The sequence below is a fragment of the Mesocricetus auratus genome, unplaced genomic scaffold (genome assembly GCF_017639785.1).
Source record: "Mesocricetus auratus isolate SY011 unplaced genomic scaffold, BCM_Maur_2.0 Super-Scaffold_100691, whole genome shotgun sequence".
NCBI lineage: Eukaryota > Metazoa > Chordata > Mammalia > Rodentia > Cricetidae > Mesocricetus > Mesocricetus auratus.
The window spans coordinates 38,872,323-38,899,971 of record NW_024429267.1 but is presented as its reverse complement, the minus strand read 5'-3'; the positions used below and the strand labels follow the sequence as shown (position 1 = coordinate 38,899,971).

Sequence of the window (27,649 nt, the reverse complement as noted above, 5' to 3'; positions counted from 1 at the left end):
AACTCTGTCCCTAAGTTTAACCATGCTGAACATCGAGGAATCATTTTTAGTTCTTACAACCAGATAGAAATCAATGGAGACTGCCTCTCTGAGATTTCCCAGAGGACCATGCTGCCCTGGCTGGTAGTGGATTGTTTCTAACAGCTCTCTGCCCACCCCCAAGGGCGTTGGCAGCTTCCATTGCCTGGAACGCTCATGCCTGAGGGTGGGGGGCAGCCCCTGGGTCTAGCCAAACATCCTGGTGGTCTCCTGCAGGTTTTCACTCCTGCAGCGGCCGCGGTGGGGGTTGGGGCAGCAAAGAGCGCAGGCGCAGTGCCCGCGTCTGGCGCCCCTCTCTTTTCTGGTGGCCCCTGGCAGTCCAGGCTGCAGTGGTCCCCGCCAAGCGTGCGGTGACCTCAGCTGCTAGGGAGGCCAGAACCGGAGCGCCGCTCCACCTGAGTCCGCGAGAGCCCTGAGCACATCCGCCTTGCAGCGACTTCCAGGTAACCGGCCAGGCGGCGGGTGGGCAGCAGCGGGCGGTGCAGGACTCTGCCTGCTTGCGGGCTGGTCCCGGGGGACGAGGGAGAGGGCGAGCCCCACTCCCCACGGGTAGAGAGCCTCACTTGGGGAAAGGTAGACTGGCCCCGCCTACTTGGCAGACCTCCGTGGGGCGCGCGTCTCTGCGGGACGTCCGAAAGGCCACCCAGTGCCCACTTTTCCCCCGAGGCTGCCCTGGAGAACCGGAACAACGGCTTGATAAAGTCAGCATTAGCCTGCGGCCTCACGCCGGGTCCTGACACCGCTGCTAGAGTGGGCCCTTCCCCAGTCTGCATGATGAAGGTCAGGGGTGTTGTCCCTCCTCTGCTCCCCCGGAGCCCACACAATCTCGGCGAGTGTTTGTGGCGTCATAGAAACGATTGCAAATGCAACTTTCAAAGATTGCTGGGTGGTTTTAGGAGTCTGGTTGAGATTTTGGATTTGTCATCACTTTCCTGTCCTGTGCCCACGAGTCTTGAACTCTAGTATAGAAGGGCTGAGGTTTTCGTGGTTGTAGAAATCCTGCCTCAGAGAGAGGATGGGGAGGAAGAAGGGCCCCGACCTTGGCCGAGTGTGGAGGTGGAGGCTCGGGCAAGTCAGATCCACCTCATCCAGTTACAGAGAAGAAAATGCGAATTTCCTTGACGGAATTGGTTCTGGGGTTAGAATTTTAAGCAGTATGCGTCCATTTGGCTCATTAGAGGAGGAAAGGGGTCGCAAGAACTGACAGGAAGGACACTCAAACTGGGGCAGCTGAGGGCGCTACGCAGATCCACGTCACTGCCCAGGCTGTCACCCGCCTCCACTAGGAGCTGGAACAACTTCCCATCCCAGTGAGGATTAGGGGGGCCCAGGACAGTCTCACACTGGGGCGGGGGAGTGGACCCGAGGGCCATTCCGCGGGCTATTCTCCCCCCCACCAAAAGAACTTTGGGCAGAGTTGACGGTGTCCGTGGTGCTGAAGCGTCTCATTCCCTTTCCTCATTTATGACTTCCTGGGCTCATGCCAGCCATAGCTTCCTGTTTTGCACCTTTGCTCAAAATAACCTATTACCAAGGCAAGTGGACAGATGGAGCCGGCCAGACATTGAAACCCTTTACAGATAGGTTGAGCCTAGTCTCCTAAGAGGGAAAAGTGGTTTACCTTGGGGGAGGTGATAAAGCATATGTACAGCTTGTTTGATTACCTAAGTGAAAGTACATACGGAGCAAGCACACCATGTACATGTGTAGGATATGTGTGTGAGTACATGCACACATACACAACGCTCATCTCTTTTCAAAGCCATCATGCACTACAAGTCACACATTTCCAAGAATCTTTTGTAATTCATCTTAGTTTTTGACAACGCTTCAGTTTCTGAACTCTACAGCACCATTAATTTTCATAATCATCTGTTCCAAAGACACCATGCCTGTAGATTGAAGTGCTTGGTGCTTGGCCAAGTAACTAAGTATTCACACACATTTAAATTCCAAAAAATGCTATTCTAGAAGGACCAGGAGTATAGAGCATCCACTCAGCATGCAAGAAACTATGTGGGTGCCTCAGTGCCACAAATAATAATAATAATAATAATAATAATAATAATAATAAGAAGAAGAAGAAGAAGAAGAAGAAGAAGAAGAAGAAGAAGAAAGAAAAGAAAAATGCTTATTTAAAGAAATTTAGGTAATAGAGAAGTGCACAAAACCAGAAAAAAATTGAAGAGATTTTCTGTTATATGAGCACATGAACTTTAGATGGACCATTCTTCTGTCTGTTGTTTTAACTAGTCTTGTAATTATGAATGTTTATGTCTAATGCTTTTTTTGTTATTATAGGCCTGTTGTTCTCAAACTATGGGTAATGCCCTCTTTGGGGTCACATGTCAGATATCCTGCATATCAGATATTTACATTATGATTCACAACAGTAGTTGCAAAACTACAGTTATAAAGTGGCAACAAAATAATTTTATGGTGGGGGGGTCAGCACAACATAAGAAACTATATTAAAGGACCAAAGCATTAGGAAGGTTGAGAACTACTGTTATAGACAGTTCTGCAAATAGTTTCTGTGCTTATTTCCATTTAGGGGACTGGGTCTGAACTGTTTCCCACACTGGCCTTGATTGCAGTATCGTTCTGGCTTAGCCTCTAAAGTGCTGGATTATGGATATGTGCTACCATACCCAGCAAATGTCATACTTTTTCCTTTTAGACAGATTTTTATATAGCTACAGTTGGACTAAAATTGATATGTAGACAAAGATGACCTGAACTCCTAATCCTCCCATGTTCACCTCCCAAAAGGTGAGATTACAAACATACACTACCATGCCTAATACCATCCTTAAAATTCATTATTGTAAGAATGGAGCTGGAGAGATATCTCAGTAGATAAGAGTGCCTGCCTTTCTTGAAGGACTTGTTTGATCTCCCCCACCTATACTGCAGCTTACAACTCTCTGTATCTCCAATTCTAGATGATCTATGCCCTCTTCTGTCCTCAAAGGGCACCAGGCATACACATTGTACACATACATTCATACAGGCAAACAGTCATGCATACACAATAAAAATAAATAAATAAATCTAAAGGAAAGAGTTATGGTAAAAATACGTAAATTCTATATTCTCAAAGATTTAAATGCATTAAGTTGATGATAATGCATTAGAACTGAGTAGAGGCACAAGATAGAGCACTTCCTGAGTTTATTTATTTTACTGAAACTTCATGCATATAAATTAGTAACTCCCTATTTCTCCCTACCTCCCAGTCCCTTGGTAAACACCATTCTCCTCTTTTCTATGACTTTGTCCATTTTATATACTCCATGTAAGTGGGATCACACAGTATTTGTGATTGGCTTATTTTACTTAGCATAACATCCCAAGTTTCATTTGTATTTTCCCAGATGATAGAATTTCTTTCTTCTTAAAGGCTGAATATTATTTCTTTGTATTTATATATGCTCCATTTAAAAGATCCATCCATTTATTGATGGACACTTAAATTGTTCCACCTAATATAACATCTTTGAACAAACACACATTTGTTTAATTACAATTTTTTTTTTTGGTTTTTCAAGACAGGGTTTATCTGTATTGTTTGGAACCTGTCCTGACACTTGCTCTGTAGACTAGGTTGGCCTTGATCTCCTGCCTTCCAAGTGCGGGGATTAAAGATGTGCATCACCAACGCCCGGCTTTTAATTATAATCTTATTTTGTCGTTTTTTTTTCTTTTTTTAAGATTTATTTATTAGATATGCAGTGTTATGCCTACATGTGAGAAGAGGGCACCAGATTGAATTGTAGATGGTTGTGAGCCACCATGTGGTTGCTGGGATTGAACTCAGGACCTCTGGAAGAGCAGTCAGTGCTCTAAACCTCTGAGCCATCTCTCCAGTCCTGTCGTTTTTTTCAATACAAGGTTTGTCTGTGTAGCCCTGGCTGTCCTGGAACTGGCCCGGGAGACCATGCTGGCCATGAACTCACAGAGTTCTGCCTGCCTCTACCTCCTGAGTGCTGGAATTAAAAGTGTGTGCTATTATTACCTGGCTAATTACAATCTTATAACAAAATTCTGGAAGTAAAATTTGTGGTTCAAAGGATGAATATTTTTATTTTTGGATACACTAATTTGTTCAAATATCTATTTCCTTTATTTGCTCCTTTAACCACCTCAAGGGCACCACATTTAAGGAATATTTACTGGGCAAACACTAATTACAAACTGTGCCTTAAAAAGTGGATCAACAAGGTAAGTGGTGGCTCACGCCTTTAATCCTAGCATTCAGGAGGCAGAGGCAGGCAGATCTCTGTGAGTTCAAGGTCAGCCTGGTCTACAGGGCAAGTTCTAGAACAGCCCCATCCTTTCACTAAAATCAGGTTTTTACCAATCTTCCAGAGGTATTTTCTAATTGGACAGAGAAGAACATTTGTTTATTCATTATCAATATTTATTTCTCATTTTGTGACTTGCTAACTCATATCTTTATTTTTCTATTGCCATGTTTACTTTTTTCACTCATATGAGCTCTTTGTATATTATTGTATTCTGTTTGTTGTACTTTTGAGACAAAGTTTCACTATGTAGCGAGTGCTGACTGGCCTAGAACTCCCTATGTAAACTACATTGGCCTCAAATGCAAGAGATCTGCCATGAGTACCTGGGATTGAAGGCCTATGCCACCACATTTTTTTCTATTTAATTTTGTTAACTTTGTTTCTAGTATGCTGTACAGAAATTTTCAATATATTTTTAAAATTTCTATTCAAACGGTGTGTGTGTGTGCCAATTTATTTAACTGCTGCTATGATACACTATCCTAAGAAATGAACTTAAGAGAGGATTTACTTTAGCTTATAATTCAAAGTACAGTTCACCATGGAGGGTACGTCAAAGCAGCAAGAGCTGGACATGGGTGGTCCCATCACCTCCTTAATCAGGAACAGAGAGTAATGAATCCATGCATGGTATTCAGCTTTCTCTCTCCACTTCCACAGACCAGGTTCTGGGCAGGGAATGGTGCCGTTACAGCAGGTGGGCCTTCCTATCTCAACTAGTGTAACCAAGACAATCCCTTACAGGTGTCCAGAGGCCCATCTCTCGGGTAATTCTAGATGTTGTCAGGTGAACAATCAGCACTAGCATCACAGAGTGCATACATATTCTTGTAGATGTATGCACATTCCTAGAGGTGTGTATGTATTTTCTGTATGTGTGTGTAAGGGGCTGAGGCTGATGATGGGTGCCTTTCTCCATTGCTCTTTACCTTATTTTTTGAGACAGGGACTCCCACTTAACTTGGAGCCTACCAATTGACTAGACTGGCTGGCCAGTGTGCTTCAGGAATCCACCTGCCATCCCTCTTCCCCCTCAGTACCAGGGTTACAGACATGTGCTATTGGTGGACTTTTATGTGGGTGCTGAGGATCTGAACACAGGACTTCATGCTTGCTCAGCAAGCAGTTCATTGACTGGGACATTTCCATGCATACTAATATATTTTTATTATATTTTCTGGCATTTACATCAGCCTTGATTTCTCTATAATAAAGATAATCTCCCTCAGCCTCTGAGATACTGAGATTACAAGCATGCATCTGCTTCTATTGATTTACATATTTAAATATCTTCTCATGGGAACATTGTTTTAAGTTTGAATCAGTCAATGATTCATTTATAATTCACCAAAAAAGATTTATTCTCTCATTTCCTTTTAAAATTCAGTCAATTATGGATAAATGTAACATATTTTCAAAAACAAAAAAAATGATTATTTGGGTGTTGATAAACTATTCTGTATTATTTTCTTTCTAGGGTTTAATGTCATTTTGGAATAGACTTGTTTGATTTTAGAGGATATGTTTAAAAACAAGCTGATTAGAAGAAATAAAAAGATCAGGTTATAAATTTAAATCCTCCTAGTCAGTCCAGCTCTGTAGGTACCACCACGGATATTAGCTTGAAGTAAATAGTTTCAGGTTACCGAATTCCTAACAATGGATATGACAAGTCCTCAACTTTAAGACACCTTTAACTTAAGAAATCTGAAGAATACACATCATGAATTTATTGTATCATAAATAGAATCATGATATATATTTTTCTTCTTCGTTGTTGTTGTTATTGGCTGATTTTTGAGGCAAGGCCTTTCTTTGTAGTCAGACTGGCCTTACCCTCTCTGGCTCACTGGCTCAGTCTCCCAGGTGCTGAAATTGTAGTCAAGTGTCCCAATTCTTCCATTTTCCATATATAAATGTCTTTTCATCAGAACATTATTTTTAAGACTTCAATCAATATTTTATGTACATTTAGACTGCTGGCAGCTTAATATAACTTTGTGTAACAGTGTTGTTTCCTCATGATACGTTCCTAAATAAAGTTAGTCTTTCAGGAGGCGTCACACTTTGCATTGTGGGTAACAGTGAATGATTTCTGGAGTCTTACAGCCTTCCTCATCTTTCTCACCTAAGTGGCAAAACATTTTTGTTTCTGTATCTTTAACAGAATTTGTGTGTATTTACTGGTCATTTGTGTCTTTCTTTTATGGATCATCTATTCATAGTAATAATACTGTATTTTCTAGTCACCAGTTCTGTTTCTGAGCACGATTTAAAAGGGTTTCTATATGTGTTAGTACACCTGTCACCTTGTTGGGAGTATGTAGAATCAAGTAGACAGATACACACTGAACAGGCCAACACTCACTCTGGTATTTTCTTAATTAATACAGCTGACACTTCCATGTTAGCTATTAGAAATAGGAGTTAATTACTTCAGTCATATAAAAATAGCATTTGAGGTCTGGAGAGATTGCTTAGTGGTTAATATCATTTATTGTTCTTCCAGCACCCCTGTAAGGTGCTGCAAATCACCTGTAACTCCAGCTGCAGGCATCTGATGCTGTCCTCTGGCATCTGTGACCAAGTGTACACATGGCGCATAGTTTCTCTCTCTCTCTCTCTCTCTCTCTCTCTCTCTCTCTCTCTCTCTCTCTCTCTCTCTCACACACACACACACACACATACACACACACACTAAACACTAAATACTAAACTCTTTTTTTTAAAGATAGTATTTAGACAGAGTCTTAGTTCCTTCAGGCTGCTGTAACACAACGGATGACTTAATAAGAACAGAAATTTGCTTCTCATCATTTTGAAGACTGAGAGGTCCAAGATTAAGATACTAGAAAATTAGGTATCTGGTGAGGGTCTGCTTCCTGTTCGTAAATGGTGGTCTTTAGGTGTGTCCCTGTGTATCAGAATGGCAAGAGCTCTGCCCTCATGACCTAGTCACCTTCTGAAGTCACTACCTCCAGACATTGTCACATATGAGTTTCTAGGAGGGAAGACACAGGCTAGCAGGGAGACAAATACATTAACAATCAGAATTTAACCCACCTTTTTGGTAGTTCCAGGGATGTGGCATATATAGGCAAATGCTCTACCACTGAGCTACAGCGTCAGCACACAAATCATAAATTCTTAAGAATGCCTGCATATGATTTTGAATCTCCTCAAAGAAATGGGCTTAATAAAGTCAAGAGAGTATATGTATACATAATTATATCTGATAATCAAACCCAATTTCAATTGAAGCTTATAAAGTTGATTTTCAAAATACTTTAATTCACAAAGATGGCTACATTCCTTGATGCTTTTCAACTTGGGTAGACAACATTGCTACCCACAATTGAGATCTCCTGGGCGGATCTCTGTCAGCATTAACGTAACTAGTGATCTACAGCCTGTGGTTACCGCAATGGGGATCAGAGTCTTCTGAGTTATTACAGGCTACAGGAACTTTTACTTCCTGGTGATTTGAAGAGAGATATGTTCTGTTGGCTTGGAGTCTGGGGTAAGGGAAGAGGTAAGCGCAGTAACCATATTCTAACTGGGCTCTACCCCCAGTACGTTAGAACTCAGTGCTGGTTGTCAGAATCTTGCTTGGGTTTCTTGCTGAGATGCCTTGTGCTACAGGTGGAATTCTTACACACTGACACATGGTTGTTCCGTGAGTCACTGCTACTCCTTCCTTACTTGATGTTCCTCCTGTATATTTTGGTCATAAAATCAGGCAGAAATCTTTTTCATCACCACACTTGTAAGGATTCAGGCATTATGCTGGCCTGTTCCTGTCAGCCTGGGGAGCCCAGGGTTCCATGGTTATGTAGCCTTCACGCAGGTGCAAAGGACCCCTTTAAAAGAAAGACAATTTGCCCTCTCTTTTTCTCTCTCTTTCTTGCTGTTCCCCTGGGGGCAGACAGGACTTTTCCTGTCTCCCTCTTCTCTTCTGTCCTCTCTCTATCTGCCTCTTTACCTCTTTTTTCTTTTCTTCTCCCCCTTTCCCTTTCTAATGAAAGCTCTCGCTGAGTTCTATTGCCTGGCATGTTTGTGCCCCACCCACCCCTTCCACCCCCCCCCCCACTCCCCCACCCCCCCACCCCCCGCTGGCCTTGGTCACCCTCGCCCGCCATGTAATCTTCCAAGGTCCTCCACGCACAGTATCCTAACAACACTTAATACTATTTTTCTCACCTTTAACTTTTAGTAATAGTGGGAAGATGTGGGAAGGAGAATGATAATCACTCAACTGCCTCCCCTTTGTCAGTATTCACTCATTTCCTCTCTGGTTTGTATCGAGGAAATACCCTTAAGTTGGCAGGGGAATGTCAGAGACCAGCTGAGATCATGGAACTTTTTTCTTACTCTTGACCAAAATTTTACTTTGCCCTATAAATGTTAATGTGTATACATAATTTAAAATACTGTCATTTATATAATACTGTAGTGTTGAATTTTCTACTCTAGGTTCACATAATGGTTGCTGTATATAACCAACAGGCAAATGCAGTACAACTCTTTATGTAAATGTTAACCCTGTTTCTGTTAGGACCATATATGAAATCAATCCTCATGCCTAACATTTTACAGGCGTGTGTGTTTAATCACTTTCTGACTGTATATAATCATTGACTTGGGAAGCTTTGTTTTGTTTTAGACACCACAGTATCAATAAGCAGCTTTGCTGGACATTTTACCTTAAGAATCTGATTAAAGAAAGAAAATACTTGTTGATCCATTTTTATATTATGTATTTATTTTCTCTTCAGTTTCTATTATTGCTAGCTGAGCCACTGTTCTAAACAGGAGTGAAAGTCTGGAAGGAGACTAAGTGAGGCTTTTGAAAGTGATGGAGGAAGACAGCCAGACTCTCTTACTAGTTAGTTCTTGGGTCCCTTAACTCAGAGTCAGGGAGTATGAGGGCATTGGACTGAAGCGCCGTGGAGAAGAAGCTCTGCATCAGCTAATGTGATCAAGGATTAAAGGCCAACAGTGAAACAGTGACTCTCTTCAGAGCAGGCCAGCTAGGCCAAAGAGCTCCTGTTCTGTCAGAATTTGCTGATTCTGGTTCTGAGATAGGACCTTCAAGATATCCAGAAAAAAAGACAGTCATCATCCTCATTCTTGGAGTGGAAACAGTTTATCAGGGACTATAGTTATGTACATACACAGCCCACAGTGGTAAAGTATGTCAAGGACGGCTGGAACATTCCAGAACAAAGTGTTCCAGCACCTAGAGAAGGAACAGATAATTCAGAGAGCAGCTTCTCCAAGTGAGTTTCCAGCTGCTGACTGTCTCAAGTTTTAAACAATGGCCGTGTGTTTTCTTAGGATGCGAATCTGGCTCCTGTTATCCTGGATATATTTATTTGCTCTTTCTCCTTTGATGTAACCCATCTCCTGACCATATCAGCTACTTGACCCAAATCTTAGGAGTCAATCCTGATGGCCCTGCCAGCATCTTCAAAGCATTAAGTAAATAAGAGCTGTGAACCAAGAAATTAAAATCTCAAAGGTGCTAATTACTTGTTAGAGTCCTTTATTGGATCTTCAAGCCGAAGGATGCCTACTTATAAAACTGCACCAATGAAGATACTCAAGTAAGAGAGGCTCTTAGGTAGTGAGACAAAGAGCTAAGCAGGTTCAAGTGAAGATCTAGAGAGTGGGTCAATGCCCAGGGGTGTGACCTCCATGAGAAACATGGGGATCGAACTGGAGAGATGACTCAGTCATTAAAGGCTAGGCTCACAACCAAAAATACAAGAGGGACACGGGGATCAAGGGCAGAGGCAGCCAAATGAGAGCAGTGGTGAGAGGATTCTTCAAACATGGTTAAGGTTCAATGACCATTCACCTAGCATCCCCAATGTCACAGATACCCTTCTGTGTTTTTATCATTCTTTTCTTTTCTTTTCTTCTTTTTGAGACAGGGTTTCTATGTGTAATATCCTTGACTGTCCTGGAACTCACTCTGTAGATCAGGCTGGCTTGTACTCACAGAGATCTGCCTGCCTCTGCCTCCTGAGTGCTGGGATTAAAGGCGTGTGCCACTCTGCCCAGCTTCTAATTTTTTGTTACATTTATTAAGTGTGTGTGTGTGTGTGTGTAGGTCATAACACAACTTGTGAGAGTCAGGTCTTTCTGTGTTGGACTTGTCAAGCTTGATAGCAAGCACCTTTACATCCTGAACCAACATCCCATCCCCCTTCTCTACTGTGTTAAGAACACATTGCATTAAGGCATAAAAATATCACTTGCTCTATTTCTGAAGAGGGAAGTATTGCTTCTATGAGCAGCTTCTGAAATGGCAATCCTAGGAGATGAATGATACTGTCTTCTGTTTTAGTGCTGACTCCATTTCCTGGTTCAGATGAGCAGAAATCTGTGCATGCGTTAGAGAACAGCATGAGGTCCATCTGTTCAGGTCAGATTTCTCACATTAACATGAAGATTTATGGGGTGGAAACTTATGTAAGAAAAGCCAATGGTAATGATGTTATGTTCTTTGCTGCCATTTGGAATCTACATTATATTTTTAGTTTGCCGTGAAAATACCATATTATATACACATGCATATATTGGATTCTTTCAAAAGCAGTAACAAAGGCATCTCCCTCAGTTTGTAGTCATTTACCTCTGTTTTGATTTGAGCACTAGACACCATCCATTCATATTTTCCCTGTAAAATGGTCTATTTATCCACAGCTTTCCTCCCACAGATGGCACAGATATACAAGAACTACACTTGGCTCTTGAGTGACTCGTCAGACTAAAACACAGAGTAATGAATTAGTTTTTCTTCTTAAGAAAGTATGTTAAACTTTTTTAGATTTCAAATATCTATATATAAAATGTAAAAATCCATAAATACATATGCATATGAGTTAGTATATACATGCATATACATTATTTTATATAAATAGAACCCTACCATGAATATTTTTTAGGGTCTTTTTAGTGGGGAGACAAAATTTCATATATCTTAGGCAGGCTTCAAACTTTCTTTGTAGCCAAGAATGGTACTTAACTCCCAATGCTCCTGCTTTTACCTTTAGAGTGCTACCATGCTTGGTTTATATGTTACTGAGCATCAAACCCAAGGCTTCATACATGCTGGGCAAATATTCTTCCAACTAATCTACAACCCCATCTCATGAATACACTTTTATAAATTTCTTAGCAATATGACATAAATATTTTATATTATATACACATATATTTTCCTTTTGAATGACTGTGTATTACATTGATGTTTTCCTTTAGCCCCTCCCCATTAATTGGCAATTAGGTTATTTCTAATTTTTCATCATATAAAGAGAGCCATGGTGACTACCCTTATGTGTGCATTTTATGTGCTTTACTGATTTTCTCCTTAGATTCTATTATTGCAAATGGCATGGCTGGGAGAACTCACACATATAAAGTTTTGATACATACTGCTAACTAACTTTTTTTTTCGGAGGCAGGGTTTCTCTGTGGCTTTGGAGGCTGCCCTGGAACTAACTCTTGTAAACCAGGTTGGTCTCGGCTCACGGAGATTCGCCTGCCTCTGCCTCCCAAGTGCTGGGGTTAAAGGCGTGCGCCACCAGCACCGGCCGCTAACTAACTTTTGATGAGATGGATTATGCAATGGTTGTTGTTAATGTACAGAGTCCTTGGCAATAACAGAGACTTGATAAGTTTCTTCATCTTTGCAGTGCCTGTGTATGTGTTCTATAGACATTAATGGAGTGTGGTGATTTTAATGTCTATGTGTACTGTGTTGCCTGCCAGGTATTGTAAAAATTAAATTCAAAATATGACTTATAGTTTGCTCTGAAACAAGGAGGCATCTAATGGCCATTTCTTAATGCTCTTATCATTGGGATTTTACTGAAATATAGTTTATGGAAAGAGGTGACTGGATTGTAACTTTCTTAATCATAACATCAGTCTGTTATGTGAAGAATAAGTTATAAGTAAAACAAATAAGATTTGTAAAATTTGTTACTAATTCACTGTAGTATCTCCAGACATTGGCCTGAAGTGGGGTTTGGAGATTCAGGCTTGGTGCTTGCATAGATAAACAGCAGGAAGAGCAGGGCAGATGGGAGCAGGTGGTACAAGTAGTGTTTTGGGGATCTGAGAGCAGACTTGCTCCTGGGATGTTCCTTTTTTTTGTTCAGAGATTCTTGCATATCTGAGATGGTTGCAAGGTTTCTTTGAACTCTTTCAGAAGACTGAGGTAAATAATAAGCAGCCCAGAAATACATCAACAACCAAGAATTTGTTTTATACTTAAATAGCATGTAATCAATGCAACAAATCAATGATTTAACCATGTAGATACATATAAAAAGATCATAAAATAGAAAAAGATTATTTCAGCTGGGTATAGCGGCACATGCCTTTAATCCCAGAACTCAGGAATCAGAGGCAGGCAGATCTCTGTGAGTTTGAGGCTAGCCTGGTCTATATAGTAAGTTCCAGGACAGTCAGAGCTACGAGTGAGATCCTATCCCTCCAGTCCCCGCCCCCCCAAAAAAAACAAAAAAGAGAAAAAGATCATTTTATTCTTGCCCCCCCTTTCTAGCCATGTCCCCCTTTATCCTTTATAATCATCAGCAGGCTGAATCTAAAAGTGCTGATTTTGCTGCAAATTGATTTTGCTTAATTTTTTTCTTTCAGGAAAGTAAGTGTTAGATGACAAGTATGTGTCACCTGAGAATGGCATAGTTTATGTAAATTGATAAAACTACTCTTCAGAGATTAGAAATGCACTTTGCTGGAATGGAGAGTGCTGATTATAAGTTGTGAGCCTTGGTTTTCCTTAGCTTGTCATACATGAGGCCCTGGTTCGATCTCTAGAATCAAAGAATAAAAAGGTTAATAAATAAATGGTAAAAATCTTGCTTTCTAGCATGTTCTTAGCTGCCAGCCAACACACTCATCAGTGTGCCAGAATGAATTTTAAAGTGTCACAGCATAACTGCTCTGTTCCAAACCAGGCATCATCACCTCCACACAAGTCAAATCTGTCTACTTGTTTGAAAACTGCCACATACAGCCATAATAATAACTATTATTATAATCATTTTATTTAAAAAAGCTTAAAAAGGAAAACAAAACAAAAAACAACACTTTTCAAAAAAACTGGTGTTGCCAGGTGTGGTGGCTCATGCTTTTATTGTTTTTTGTTTTGTTTGTTTTTCAAGATAGGGTTTCTCTGTGGATTTGGAGACTGCTCTTGTAGACCAGGCTGATCTCGAACTCAGGGAGATCCACCTACCTCTGCCTCCCAAGTGCTGGGACTAAAGGTGTGCCACCACTGCCCGGCTTGGCTCATGCTTTAAATCTCAGCCCTCCAGAGACAGAGGCATGGTCTACATATTGAGTTCCAGGAAAGCTAGGGATATATAGTGAGACTCTGTCTCAAAGGACAAAACAAAACAAAAAACAAAACCCCCACGCCTCCAAAAATCCTGGTATGCATGACTTACTCCTGTCCACTAAGTCATTAACCATCACTGAGTGGTGAAGAAACAGTCTCCTCTTAAAGCAGCATGGACAGTCGACGGCAGACTGAATGTGGTTAGCCTGGCTCTAATCAGACTGTTAATTCTCCTCCTACTTCCCCTTCCCAATACCTTCTGCTCTTTTCCCCTCCAGTCTTCCCCCTTTTCCTTTCAGTGCAGCTGTGAGTTGCCTCACAGTTTCTGGGTAGCTTACTCCCAATCACCTCCTGACTTTGGGCTCCAGAACTGTCAGGTGAGTCTCCAGCTCAAATTTCAACTATCTTCCCTATTCAGTGGGCATCCCACTCTCCAAGTCCAAACCCTCCAGGCCCATCTTCTTCCCTCCTGTCATTTACAAATCCCATAAGTGTAATTTTTATTCCTCCTACATGCCAGAGTGAACCAGCTCAGAAATGTCCCTAGTTACTGTTAATAATTAAGTTAAACTCTCCTAAACTGCCTTTGACCACACTCTTCATTGCTCTTCCTTATGTGGTTCATTATGGAATCTAGTATCAGCTTGCCTAATTCAGTGCAGTCTGAGAGCCCTGGCTCTAGTCAGCCTAACCCCTTCAAAGCAGTCTTAACTTCTTGGGAAGCCTCTGCTTTTCAGCCTTAAATGAGGCTTTTCTCACTCAGGTAGCTTTCCCTGAAGCAGATTCTAGTTAACATGCTGAGGTGCTTCTCATTTAGCCTGGTGTATGCTGATTGTTTTTATAGCCCAGATCAAGTAGGATGTCGCTCAGTCTTGGCATTGTTTCACCCCTGTTAAGCACTGCAGGCAGTCATCATCACAGACGTGCCACCGTTGGCCAATCAGCAGACTGGTACGGTGATGAAGATGGATTTGGACAAGGAAGAATGCACATTTGTAAGATGGTTCCAGGGTCAGGAGGGGAAGCCTCTCTAAGGGCTGAACATCAGGGCCAAGAGCTATAGTCAGAGCAGAATGCTTGCCACTGCTTACTTCAGCATTAAGAAGTTCATGGATAGAGCGAAGAACCTTTATTCTACCACTTCTCTTTTGCATGGTAGGATCTAATCCAGGACCATATGTATACCAGACAAGTACTCTACAATGAAATAAATACCCAGCTTTTAAGGCTTTTGTTTTTATTTCTGGTTTTGTGCAGGTGCATATGAGTGTATGGAGCATGTGTGCAAGAGGAGGCTAGAAGCCAGTCTTGGCTATTCCTCAGGAGCTGTTGGCCTTGTTTTCCAAGACAGGGTCTCTCACTGAACCTGGAGCTCGCTGGTTTGGCTAGGCCGGCTGACTTGTGACTCCCAGGAATCCTCCTCCCCTGGCCCTACAGTGCTGTGATTGCAGCATGTACCATCAAAAAGCTTTTGCATGGGGGCTGGAGATCCAACTTGGCTTTTCACACTGAGCTATCTCTTCAACCCCAACTTCTGAATTTTCAGGAAACACGCTCTCACTGTGTTGCTTTGAACTGAACTTTGTCCAATAATGTGGACATGAGTACTAAATGGTATTTTTCCTTTGCCTTCTCACCTATGGTGGTTTGAATAAGATTGGCCTCTTAGGCCCATGTAGTTGAATGCTTAGTCACCAGAGAGTAGAACTGTTTGATAGGATTAGAAGGTTTAGGTGATGTGATGTGGCCTTGTTGGAGAAGTGTGTTACTGGGGATGGGCTTTGAGGTTTCAAAAGCCCCTGCCAGGTCTAGCCTTTCTCTCCCAGATGGCCTGTGGATCAGAAAGTAGCTCTCAGCTACGGCTCCAGTGCCATGTGTGCCACTATGTTCCCTGCCAAGATGATAACTGACTAATCCTCTGAAACTGTAAGCAAACCCCCAGTTAGATGCTTTCTTTCATAGGAGTTACCTTAGCCATGGTGTCTTTTCACAGCAACAGAACAGTAACTGAGACACTCCCTTTTCTTTCTTTTAAAAATATTATTTTTTGTGTGTATATGTGAATGCTTGCATGGTTTCATGCATACCACATGCACTCAGTAACCAGAAGAAGGAGTTGGATCCCCTGAAACTGGAGTTACAGGTAGTTGTGAACCATCAGGTGGGTGTTGAGAACCAAATCTGGGTTTTCTGCAAGAACAGCTAGTACTCTTAACCACTGAACCGTCTCTCCAGCCTGCCTTTTTTTTCTTTTGAGACATAGTCTTACTTTTTATTAAGTTAAAGTCGACTGATTTAGAATTTCTTTTTTTGAGACAAGGTCTCATGTAGCCTGGGCTAGCTTTGAGCACCCTGTGTATCTGAGGATGGTATTGAACTCCTGCTATTCCTGCCTCCATCTCTCAAGTGCTGGGATTACAGGCTTGCACAGCCCCTGGTTTAGGGGTTTTAAATCATATCTACAAAATTCATTCATGGCAGCATTTATATTTGCATTTGATTAAATAAGTGAGGCCTGTAGTTCAGCTTGACCCAGTTTTTACATCAATAGGCTATCACACAAGAGGAGCCAGTGCGTGCCTGTGTTCCTTTCATTTTCCTTCCTTTCTGTAGCTTTCTTTACAATGTTTAAAACATGTCTTCATTGTGTGAGGGTATATGCATGGGCACACATGTGCCATGGCATGTGTATGGAAGCCAGAGGACAATTTGTAGGAGTCAGTTCCTTCCTTCTATCATGTGACTTCCTGGGATTGGACTCAGATCATCAACCTTTTTTGGAATGCACCCTTGGTCACTGAGCCTTGGCCATCTTGCTGACCTGATAACCCCTTTTGCAATTCCCAAAGGGAGAGAATAGGAGGAATAAACTGTCAACTCACTCTCACTCCCTAATCACGTTCCTAGAGCTTTAGGTTTGACCTGTAGCAGAAAGGGGGAAGCTTTGAATGAATATAAGGTAAAATTTTCAACAATAGCAGCAAATGGGAAGTTATGGAATGTAAAATTTCATTAAGATAATTACTGGCTATCAAGGAAATGAGAATTGACATAGTTAAATTGGGTACAGTAACTAGGAACATAAAACTCCAGAGCTGAACCAAGCAGGAAGCAGCATGATTACATTATACAAATTAGATTACAAGTGCTGCAATTGTTTAGATGAAGAAGTGTCTGGAGAAGTCAGAGAAGGCTTGCTCCTAAAGACAGAATTTGAATTAGCTCCTAACAGATGATCACTGTTTAGAATGTTGGAGCAGAGGAGGGATTAGTGGAATAGAAACCTGAGAAATGACTTTTACACACATGGTACAAGGTTAGGGTGATACCACACAGATTCCTGGAGCATAGTGTGAAGGCCAAGGGGCTAAGTACAGACCAGGGCCACGCTAAGTAGGGTATCAAGTGCCTGGAGTTAACGCTTTTTGTTTGTTTGTTTTTTTGTGAGACAGCATCTCATGTGGTCCAGGCTAGCTTCAAACCCACTCACTATGTAGCTGAGGATGGCCTTTACTTTCTGGTTGTCCTGCCTCTACACCCTAAGTGTTGGGATTACACAGGTGCACTGGGTTAATTAATACTGATAATGCAGAAAGGAGGTCTGTAGAGAACTCTTGATTCTTGGATGGGGAAAATGTGGAGGAAAGTTTTTGTCTGAATCTTTTTTTTTTTTTTTTTTTTTTTTTTTTATGAGACAGGGTTTCTCTGTATTGTTTTGGAGGCTGTCGGTCCAGCCCGGCCTCCAACTCACAGAGATCCACCTGCCTCTGCCTCCCGAGTGCTGGGATTAAAGGCATGTGCCACCACCGCCTTGTCTGAATCTTTTAAAGACAGATTAATGTGACAACAGGATTTAGAAGAGGGCTGGAACTCAAGGGGGCCTGACAGGATGTCAGGGTAATGATCTAGTCTGGAACCCATACTGGCTCTTCTAGAATGATGACATTAACATGGAATTAGAGAAAAAAGAAAACTCCAGGAAATATTTCACAGACAAAAACAGTAAGAACGAGCCAATTTGGAGTGTGATGGCAGAAAGGAGAATTCAGAGTGTGGCTTGGGGATCTGGGAGGACTGTGAGATCTCCAACACAAGCGAGGGATCTGGGAAGAATGTACTTTCTTGGCTATTGAGACTATGACTGAATTTGAGGTTATTGAAACTAAAACCACGATTTTACAATGGAAATGGTTAGAAGTGAGAAATAAAGAATAGTGGGGTTTCTTGAAACCAGTATTCTGGAGACAGGAGGAGGAGGCTGGTTAGGTCTGGGGGGTCTGGAGGCATGGGCTGTATTTTTCCATGACTTCTTCCAGCCGAAGAGGACTTTCAGAAGAAGAGGGAGTAAATAGAACAGCTGGATATCCAAATGGTGTCAAAAGAATTGAACTGGATTTGATTCTGGGGTCATGGCTTAAGTCCTGGAATGGATGAGTTTGGACAAGTATTTGGGGATCATGAGGAGAGAAAAGTTTCCTCTCCTTTGCCTCTTCCTTTTAGGGTGGACATTCCAGTGGGCTCCACATGTCTGGAGATCACCTTTTAGGATGGAAGAAGAGAATCACTGAGAAGGAAAAGGAAACTGTTCAAAGAAAGGGAAGAAGGCAGACTGAGTGAGAAAGAATAACACTGTAAAAGGTATCCAGTGCTTCACAGGGCAACTGTAGGTGAAAATAGCCAAACTTACTGTTAACATTTATTGAGAGTTTACTATATATACTTCTATGGAAAATTCTTTATATTCAGTATTTCTTTAATCCTTACTTTGAAGGAAGCTTAATAATTTTCCTAACCAAAAGTATATCACAATATCAAGTGCTGGAATTATAGATATGTGCCACTTGGCTTAGATATATAAAATTATGTAAAATGCCTTTGGGAACTGATAAGAGGCTCAGTGGTTAAAAGCACTTCCTGCTTTTTCAAAGGACCCAAGTTTGGTTCCCAGGAGAGGCTCACAACCACCTATAACTCCAATCTAGGAAATTTGACTCCCTTTTCTGGCCTGTGAGGATACCTGCATACCTACATATGTGCACATGCATGCACACAAGCACACACACATGCACACAGACAGACACACACATACAAAATTTAAAACATCTTTAAAATACTCCGGGTTTATGTATTAACAATTTAGAACATAGACAAATGGATACAACAAAAAGTCAAGGTGTGGGGGCTGGAGGGATGACTCAGTGGTTAGGAGCACTGACTGTTCTTCCAGAGGACTTGGGTTCAATTCCCAGCACGCCACGTGGCAGTTCACAACTGTCTGTACCTACAGTTCCAGAGGATTCAAACACCCTCATATAGGCATGAATGCAGACAAAGTACCAATGCACATGAAAGAAAATTAAATAAAATCTATTTTAAAAAGGCTGCTTTTGTTTTGTGTGTGTGATGGGTAGAAATGAAAAGATGGGAAAATATCAGTGTGTCATGTAAAATGTCATATAAAAATGAGGTATAAAGCTGAAAGAGACAAGCTGGGTATATGGCATATACCTCTAATCCTAGCAGTTGGGAGTTGGAGGCAGGAAGGTGAAGAGTTCAAGGCCAGCATGGGTTATATGAGACCCTTTTTCAAAAAACCAATAAACACCAGGTGTTGGTGGCACACGCCTTTAATCCCAGCACTCGGGAGGCAGAGGCAGGCGGATCTCTGTGAGTTCAAGGCCAGCCTCGACTACAGAGGGAGTTCCAGGACAGGCTCCAAAGACACCCTGTCTTGAAAAAACAAACAAACTAAACAAACAAAAGAGCTAAATAAGAACAAATACAGTGAGACATTGGGACAGGCTCACAATAGGAATGATAGCAGGCTGGAAAATTCCATTGGGCTTCATAGACATGATAATGCATATGACAAATCAAATTTTCCTATTATGTTTTCTTTGCAGACTCCTGTTATAATCTCTACCTTCCATCATTGAAATTATATATACATACATGTATAGATATGTAAAATAGTAATGCCATTTTCAATGCAATAAACATGTATATATTTTTTCTCTTTAAATAGAATTTGTTATCTGAAGAAATGGATACTTCTCCATCCCAAAAATATCCAGTTAAAAAACGGGTGAAAATACATCCCAACACAGTCATGGTGAAATACACCTCTCATTATCCCCAACCTGCGGACAACGGGTATGAAGAAATCAATGAAGACTATGGCAGATTTATGGAAGAAAATCCCAAGAAGAGCCTGCTGAGTGAAATGAAGAGGAAAGGAAGAACTTTGTTTGGAACCATGGACACTCAGCCTCCACTAGCAGAAGACTTAAGAGCCAGTGGGATGGCACAATTCCAGAGTTTTGCAGAAAAAAACATTTTTCAGTCCCGAAAAATGTGGATAGTGCTATTTGGGTCTGCCTTGGCTCATGGATGCGTGGCTCTTATCACTAGGCTTGTTTCTGATCGTTCTAAAGTTCCATCTTTAGAACTGATCTTTATCCGTTCTGTCTTGCAGGTCTTATCGGTGTTAGTTGTGTGCTATTACCAGGAAGCTCCTTTTGGACCCAGTGGATACAGATTACGACTTTTCTTTTATGGTATATGCAATGTTATTTCTATCACCTGTGCTTATACCTCCTTTTCAATAGTTCCTCCCAGCAATGGGACTACAATGTGGAGAGCCACAACCACAGTTTTCAGTGCCATTTTAGCATTTTTACTTGTAGATGAGAAAATGGCTTATGTTGACATGGCTACCGTGGTTTGCAGTATCTTAGGTGTTTGTCTTGTCATGATTCCTAACATTGTTGATGAAGACAATTCGTTATTAAATGCCTGGAAAGAAGCCTTCGGGTACACTATGACTGTGATGGCCGGACTGACCACTGCTCTTTCTATGATAGTGTACAGGTCCATCAGGGAGAAGATCAGCATGTGGACCGCACTGTTTACCTTTGGTTGGACTGGAACAATCTGGGGAGTTTCTACTATGTTTGTCCTTCAAGAACCTATCATCCCTTTAGATGGAGAAACGTGGAGCTATCTCATTGCTATATGCATCTGTTCTACTGCAGCGTTCTTAGGAGTTTATTATGCCTTAGACAAATTCCACCCGGCTTTGGTCAGCACAGTACAGCATCTGGAGATTGTGGTAGCTATGATCTTACAGCTTTTAGTGTTACACATATTTCCTAGTGTTTATGATGTTTTTGGAGGTGTGATCATTATGATTAGTGTATTCGTCCTTGCTGGCTATAAACTGTACTGGAGGAATGTAAGGAGGGAAGATTATCAGGAAATACTGGACTCTCCCATTAAATGAATACCTGGTTAGTATTATCTTCTTAATGTCTAGTTATTAACATGTACATTGCCATTTTAATATTTACCTGTAGATGTCTTTGTGTTATATAATTGATAGAGTGCTATATAGTATAAATAATTATACAGATGAAGAAAAATATTTCAGACTAATATATTAAAGCATATATATTAAATTGATGAAATGTGTCATGAACTTGGTGTCTTTTTAATTATTAATAAACAGTAACTGTGTTAGAAGATTATCATTCTCCATCACCAAAGACACATGACTAGGAGTCTCAGATTTAATGCCTGTGGTTATAAACTTCTAAAACTTGAGAAATGTTTTTGTTTTGTTTTGAGACAGGGTATTTCTATGTAGTTCTGGCTGTCCTGTAACTTGCTATGTAGAACAGACTTGTCTGGAACTCACAGAGACCTGCCTGCCTCTGTCTCCCAAGTGTTGGCATTAAAGGCAAGTGCCACTATGCCTGGGGAAAATGTTTATTCTTTTTGTTTAGTTGTTTTGTTTTTTTGAGACGTGGTTTCTCTGTGTAGCCTTAGCTGTCCTGAAACTCTTTCTGTAGATCAGGCTAGTCTCAAACTCACAGAGAACTTCCTGCCTCTGCCTCCCATGTACTGTGACTAAAGGCATGCTCCCCCAAAGCCAATCCATACCATTTTGTACCTGATAATGTGAGAGTTAATATTTGGACAGAGCCTCCTCATTGTCATTTATGCAAATCTTGTATAGTTGCCCCTGCTTATGATTCTATGGTAAGTATGTAAGCAAAGCAGATATGCCATAGTCTTAAGAAAATAAAGACACTGACATGTCTATTGCACGATGAACTCAAAGCAGATGTGGTTACTTATGCAAGACCTGCACAAGATGAAGCCAGCCACAATTTCAGCATAGCTGAAGAGGGACTCTCCAGGACCTATGCCTTCCTGAGTTATTGGTGGTTGATACCTGCTGGGGGAGGATGTTCCTACTATTATGTTAGTGTTCCAGTCTCCCTGAGCCCCCTCCACCCCACCACTACAGATGAACTTGTAGAAGGTCTTTTTTATTTTTTATTATTAATAGGTCTTAATAATAAAAACTCAGAGCCAGTTATCAGGGAGTGAAAGCTAAATATCAGAGAAGCAGAGTGGCCAGCCATTAGAGTTCAGACCAAAGGGGCAATCCTGTCCTCAGACTTCTCGTTCAGACTGATTGCTGCTCAGAGTGCACTGCTCCTCAGACTAACTGCCCTGACTTACATTCCTCTCTCCACCTGGCCATATCCCTTCCTGTCTCCACCTCTTTAGCACTGGGATTAAAGGTGTGTGACTTCCAAGTACTGGGATTGAAGGTGTGAATCACAACTGCTTGGCTGTGTTTCTCTTTTAGACTGGATCAATTTCATACAGCCCAGGGTGACCTTGAATTAACAGAGGTCTGTATGCCTCTGTCTCCCAAATGCTGGGATCAAAGGTGTGTACCACCACTGCTTGGCCTCTGGCTAATAGTGTGGTTAGCTCTCCACTCTGATCTTCTGGCAAGCTTTATTTGTTAGATCATAAACAAAATATCACCAAGATTTAGCAGGTTATTTTAAAAAAGTCATTTCTGGGACAGTCAAGAGTTACATAGAGAAACCCTGTGTCAGAAAAAAAGGTTATTAGTTGGAAGGGGGACACGTTGAGGGGTATATGGACATGTGGGGAGAGTTAGAGGAGGGAAACAGGGTTGGATATGACCATGTTTCATTGTATTCATGTATGAAATTCTCAAGAATAAAGAGAAAGTAAAGTTAAATTGTTTTTGACACACTAGCAGTATCATGATGTAGCAGAAAATTGACACAGTATCTCAAGACTCTCCTCATGGTGCATGCCTTTAATCCCAGCACTTGGGAGGCAGAGGCAGACAGGTCTCTGCAACTTCAAGTCCAGCCTGGTCTACAGAGCCAGTTCTAGGACAGGCTCCAAAGCTACAGAGAAACCCCGTCTCAAAAACAAAACAAAATAAAACAACCTCCTCCCCCCAAAAAAGAGCCTTTAGGTCAGTAGACTCATACAAGATAGCATTAATTTGAACCATTATTCTGCATATTAAGTATTGTCTCTTAGCTCCCAACTCACCCTTCTATACTTTCCTATTCGATGATAAGGCTCAGATTCTACACATTGCATTGTTGCTTTTTTTGCTGTTTTTTTTTTATGCTAGCTAGTATGTCTCACAGAGTTTTGCCTACAAAGGACATTACAGAGGGGCTGTAATTCTAGCTACTTAGGAGGCTGAGGCAGGTGGATCCCAAGCTCAAGTTTAGCTTTGGAAACTTAGACCTGTTTTCAAAAAAGGGGCAACTACTGGGGATATAGCTCAGTGGCAGAGCACTTACCTGCTATATAGCAAGCTGCTGCTGTAGATTCAACCACTGGGGGGTGTCCTGCAAATAAATATATGCATAAATAAACAAACAAGAGAAAGCAAAAAAGTTAATAGAGGAAGATTAGGCGGTAGAAAGAGAAGGGACTTTCCTCTTTCTATTTGCCTGTAGCATATGTTGCTGTTTTACCCCTGCAATCCTTAAGTTACTTTTGAAATCATTCCTTCCTATAAGCCCTTGCCACAACATCATTCCCTTTGAGCAGTAGGAGGGCCAGCTGCAGAGCTTCCTCCTAGAGGTCTGAGCTATAACCAACTGGGTAATCCTATAATCCAAACCTGATTCTCCCTTTTCCTAGCCCTAGGGGTGGTAGTTGATCCATGAAGGGCAATCTCTTTTGGGTTACCTCAGTGTCATCCCTGGCCCTTTGCCCCTGACCTTTTTGTTTTTGTTTTGTGGTCTATTTGAGACAGGGTCTCACTATACAACCCTGGGTAACTTTGAACTTGGAGTGATCAACTGCCTCTCCAATGATGGGATGACAGGTGCGAATTTTCAGTCCATAACACATAATACTAAATCTTCTCCATTGTGATATCTTGTTATTTCCGTTTTTCTGAGTAAAGGGTCCAAATCATCTTCAAACAAATCTGAAGGCACTAATAAGATACCTAGCTTTGGGAAAATGCTGATATTTAGATTTCCAGGGATTACTAGACATTAGTTATCAATAGACATTATGCAACCTGAGCCAGGTATTGAGATATAAGCTTATTATCTTAGCTTCTTGGGAAGCTAGGGCATGATGCTCCCAAATTGGAGTACAGCTTGGGTAATTTAGCAAGATCCTATATACAAACTTTAAAAAGTTAAAAGGGCTGGGTATATATCCTGTTGATGGAATGTCTGGCTAGCATACACGAAGTCTTGGGTGCACCCTGCAGTGGATTTGCATGGACATAAACACACAGACAGCAAATGATAGCAGAGAAAGAGGATTTGGAGGGACGGTGGTGGAAAGTGAGCCAGAGAGAACAGAGTCTGTACTAAGAAATGCAGCATAAATGTTACTGCTGTCTTTGAAGAAGAGAAGATAAGGTGGAGAAGTTTTGGATTAAAGGTAGAAAATAAGCACTAACAACTCAGAAAACTGGGGAACTAGACGAATGTCTGGCAGGATAAATAGAAAAAGACATCTAGAAACAGTGCAACTTAACAGTGCATCTTTGCTGATGAGGATGAAGTTATAGAGTCTTAAAAATATCCAGAGCAGAAAGATATGATGCACAGAAAAACAATGACAAGAGCTACAGGATCCGTGAGATGGCCTAGTGGAAAAGGGCTCTTGTCACCAATCCTAACGACCCAAGTCGGATCCTTGGAACCCACGTGGTGGAGTGAGAGAATCAACTCTACACATACATGTGTGCAGACACACAGACATATTCCAAAGAAATAAATAAATAGTGTCTTAGTTAAGGTTTTTATTGCTGTGAAGAGACACTATGCATGGCAACTCATAAAGAAAACATTTAATTGGGGTGACTTGCTTACAGCTTCAGAGGTTCAGTTCATTACCATCATGATAAGGGCACGGCGGCATGCGGGCAGAGGTGGTGCTGGAGCTGACAGTGCTACATCTTGCAGGCAACAGGAAGTCAGCTGAAATACTGGGAGGTATCCTGAGCATAGGAAACCTCAAATCGTGCTTCCATAGTGACACACTTCCTCAAACAAGGCCATACCCATTCCAACAAAGCCATACTTCCTAATAGCGTCACTCCCTAGGAGATGATGCAGGCCAATTACATTCATACCACAGTTCATAAAAGATATCAAGAACTACAACTTGAGGTAGGAGAGATGATTCCTCCATTAAGAACACTTGTTGCTCTTTCAGAGAACCCAAGTTGGGTTCCTAGCACCAGTAAAGCAGCTTGTAACTGCCTGTTAATTCAGTTCCAGGGGATCTGATCCCTCTTCTGGTCTCTGATGGAACTGCAGACACACAGTACACTTAACATGCAATCCAAACATCCAACACACAGTTAAAAAAACAAAAAAACAAATTGCAGCTTGCTCCTCAGTAGAAGCAATGAAGGTCAGAAAACACCAGAATGATCTTTAAAGTACTGAAAAAACAAGCAACAACTCTCTAGTGACTTCTCAATGCTTATGGGATAAACTCTAGGGCCCTCAGCTTTCCTAACATATTGCTTAAATTCTAGCCACTGCCTGCTTCATCAATATACTACAATTGCTTCATGTCTTTATATTATGTAACCCTTCAACCATTTCTTTTTGCCTGAATAGTCTTACTACACATTAATGTCTCTCTGTCCCTAGATACAACTGTTCTGGGGATTAGCATATTAATAATACAGGTTGGTTTAAATGTCAATATCTGACTCTTACGATATCCAGTGCCTATTGTAGTGCCTACCATACAAACTAGACTCTTTCCTGTAATAGAAATTAAATTTAGTTAGTAGGGCCCACTGATTTCTACCTGTCAATCAAGCCTGTAATAAATTCTTGCTAGCAGATAGGTAGAACTTTTTTTTCTCTAAACATTCCTGTCTGATAGGAACACTAAACTACATCATTCTAACTATAAGCTATCAACAGTTTCCTGGAAAAGGTCTTAAGATATGGAGGGTTCACAATTCCTTTCTTTATCACTCCAAATCTCCTCCTTTGGAGTTACTCGGGGTGAGCTTCCTGTATTGTTCTTGCTTGCTTTTGAGACAGAGTCGCTCTATATAACATTGGCTGTCCTCCAATTTGCTACATGGATCAGGCTGGCTTTGACCTTGCAGAAATTGAATCTGCTTCTGCCTCTCCAATGCTGAGATAAACGGTGTGGTGGTCCATATGCTTTATTTTTGTTTGTTTTTCGAGACAGGGTTTCTCTGTGTAACATTGTCTTGGAACTCGATCTGTAGACCAGGCTGGTCTCAAACTCACAGAGATCTGCCTGCCTCTGCCTCCCATGTGCCACCACTGCCCAGCTTTGTACGTTTTTAAATACATAATGTGCATTATTTGCTTTTGATACTATCAACAGAATGTAAAGAATATCCTTTGCCCAGTTTTATGGTCTACTTTTCTTAACTACAGTCAGGCTAAGAAGGGGCCACAGTAATTTGTGGTTTTCCTAAGACATGTCAAGCCACATATCTTTCCATGAACAACTAAGTTAAATGCAAAAAAGTGAATTTTTAGGACTTGCAGGTAGGGTCTGTATTACAGTGCAAGGAAGAAGTTGGAGAGATGGTTCAGTGATTACGAGCACTGGTTGCTCTTCCAGGGGACCTGGGTTTGATTCCCAGCACACATGTGGTTCAAAACCACCTGTAACTCCAGTTCCAGAAGATCCTATAGGCACGCATATGGCACACAAATATACAAAGGCAAAACACTCATATACTAAAAAATAAACAAAAAGTGAAAGGAAGATGTATTAATGCCTCTATTATTGACGATGATATGCTAGATATGGAGTGAGGATGGATGGACGCTGACACAGTTCCTCATTTAATAGATTTTGCACTTTAGGAATATGGGTGTAGTTACGCTGGAGGCAAAATCACGTTTCAAAAAAGTTACCTAACCTGGAGTGTTTCTTTAGGTGCCACACCTACGCTAAGAAACACAAGTGGTTAAGAAACAGTGAGGAAGTTATGGGAGGCTGCAAGACTAGTTAGGATGGATAACCGATTTACAGGTGCCTTGGCAGCTGGCTGGGGCTGTGCCATGCCCAGCCCCAGGGCAAAAGTAACTGTCCTTTTCAGCAGGGCTGGAAGCCCAGAGTCAAGGCTGCTCACGGGCCAGGGCATTAGGAAGTTCCTTAGACAGCTTATTTTGGTCCTGGTTTTAATCAACAAACATCTTAGATTTTTTTCTCCGAGGCTCGTTTTTCTTTGTCGCTCCCTGTCGCTAAGAATCTGCAGCTGGTCGGTCCCTTCAGGTGCAGGAACCAGAGAGAACAGTTTGGGTTGGTCTCGGGGCCGACACTAACGAGCGATTGTAATGACAGGTTTCAGCAGCGCTGAGAGAGGCGGAAAGAAACCAGCCACCGAGGAAGCTGGGGGAAGAACACCGCCAACAGACAGGTCCGGCGCTCCTCACCGTCTCCTGTCTGAGCGCCGCCGCGCAGTCTCAGCTCACGGCACACTCAGCGCCGCGCTTGATTGACAGGCCAGCCCGCCCAATCCCGAAGCGGCGCATTCCTCTGTGACGTCAGGGGCGGGCTCCGCAGGCGATGGAGCCTATCAGATTGG

At 41.7% G+C, this 27,649-nt stretch overlaps 1 protein-coding gene and 1 long non-coding RNA gene across 5 annotated transcripts; one reads left to right on the top strand and one right to left on the bottom strand.

Annotated features, from left to right (window-relative positions):
- Positions 1-175: 175 nt before the first annotated feature.
- On the top strand, positions 176-21,186 carry Slc35g2 (solute carrier family 35 member G2). 4 transcript variants are annotated; one of them, XM_040739459.1, is made up of 3 exons: positions 176-482; positions 18,226-18,363; positions 19,751-21,186. In XM_040739459.1, exon 3 carries the CDS (start codon positions 19,769-19,771, stop codon positions 21,005-21,007), a length of 1,239 nt encoding a protein of 412 aa, XP_040595393.1. In that variant the 5' UTR covers positions 176-482; positions 18,226-18,363; positions 19,751-19,768; the 3' UTR covers positions 21,008-21,186. The 4 variants fall into 4 exon arrangements, with proteins under 4 accessions (XP_040595393.1, XP_005072070.1, XP_040595394.1 ...); XM_040739460.1 differs by lacking the exons at positions 176-482; positions 18,226-18,363 and adding an exon at positions 800-819 and having other exon boundaries at positions 19,751-20,282; positions 20,589-21,186; XM_005072013.4 differs by lacking the exon at positions 18,226-18,363 and having other exon boundaries at positions 181-482.
- LOC121137437 lies at positions 12,921-27,629 on the bottom strand. Its single transcript, XR_005874657.1, has 3 exons — positions 27,498-27,629; positions 23,379-23,426; positions 12,921-13,198 (listed from the first exon to the last, which is right to left on the bottom strand). It is a non-coding gene; the product is annotated as an uncharacterized LOC121137437 (long non-coding RNA).
- Between the last annotated feature and the right edge of the window lie 20 nt (positions 27,630-27,649).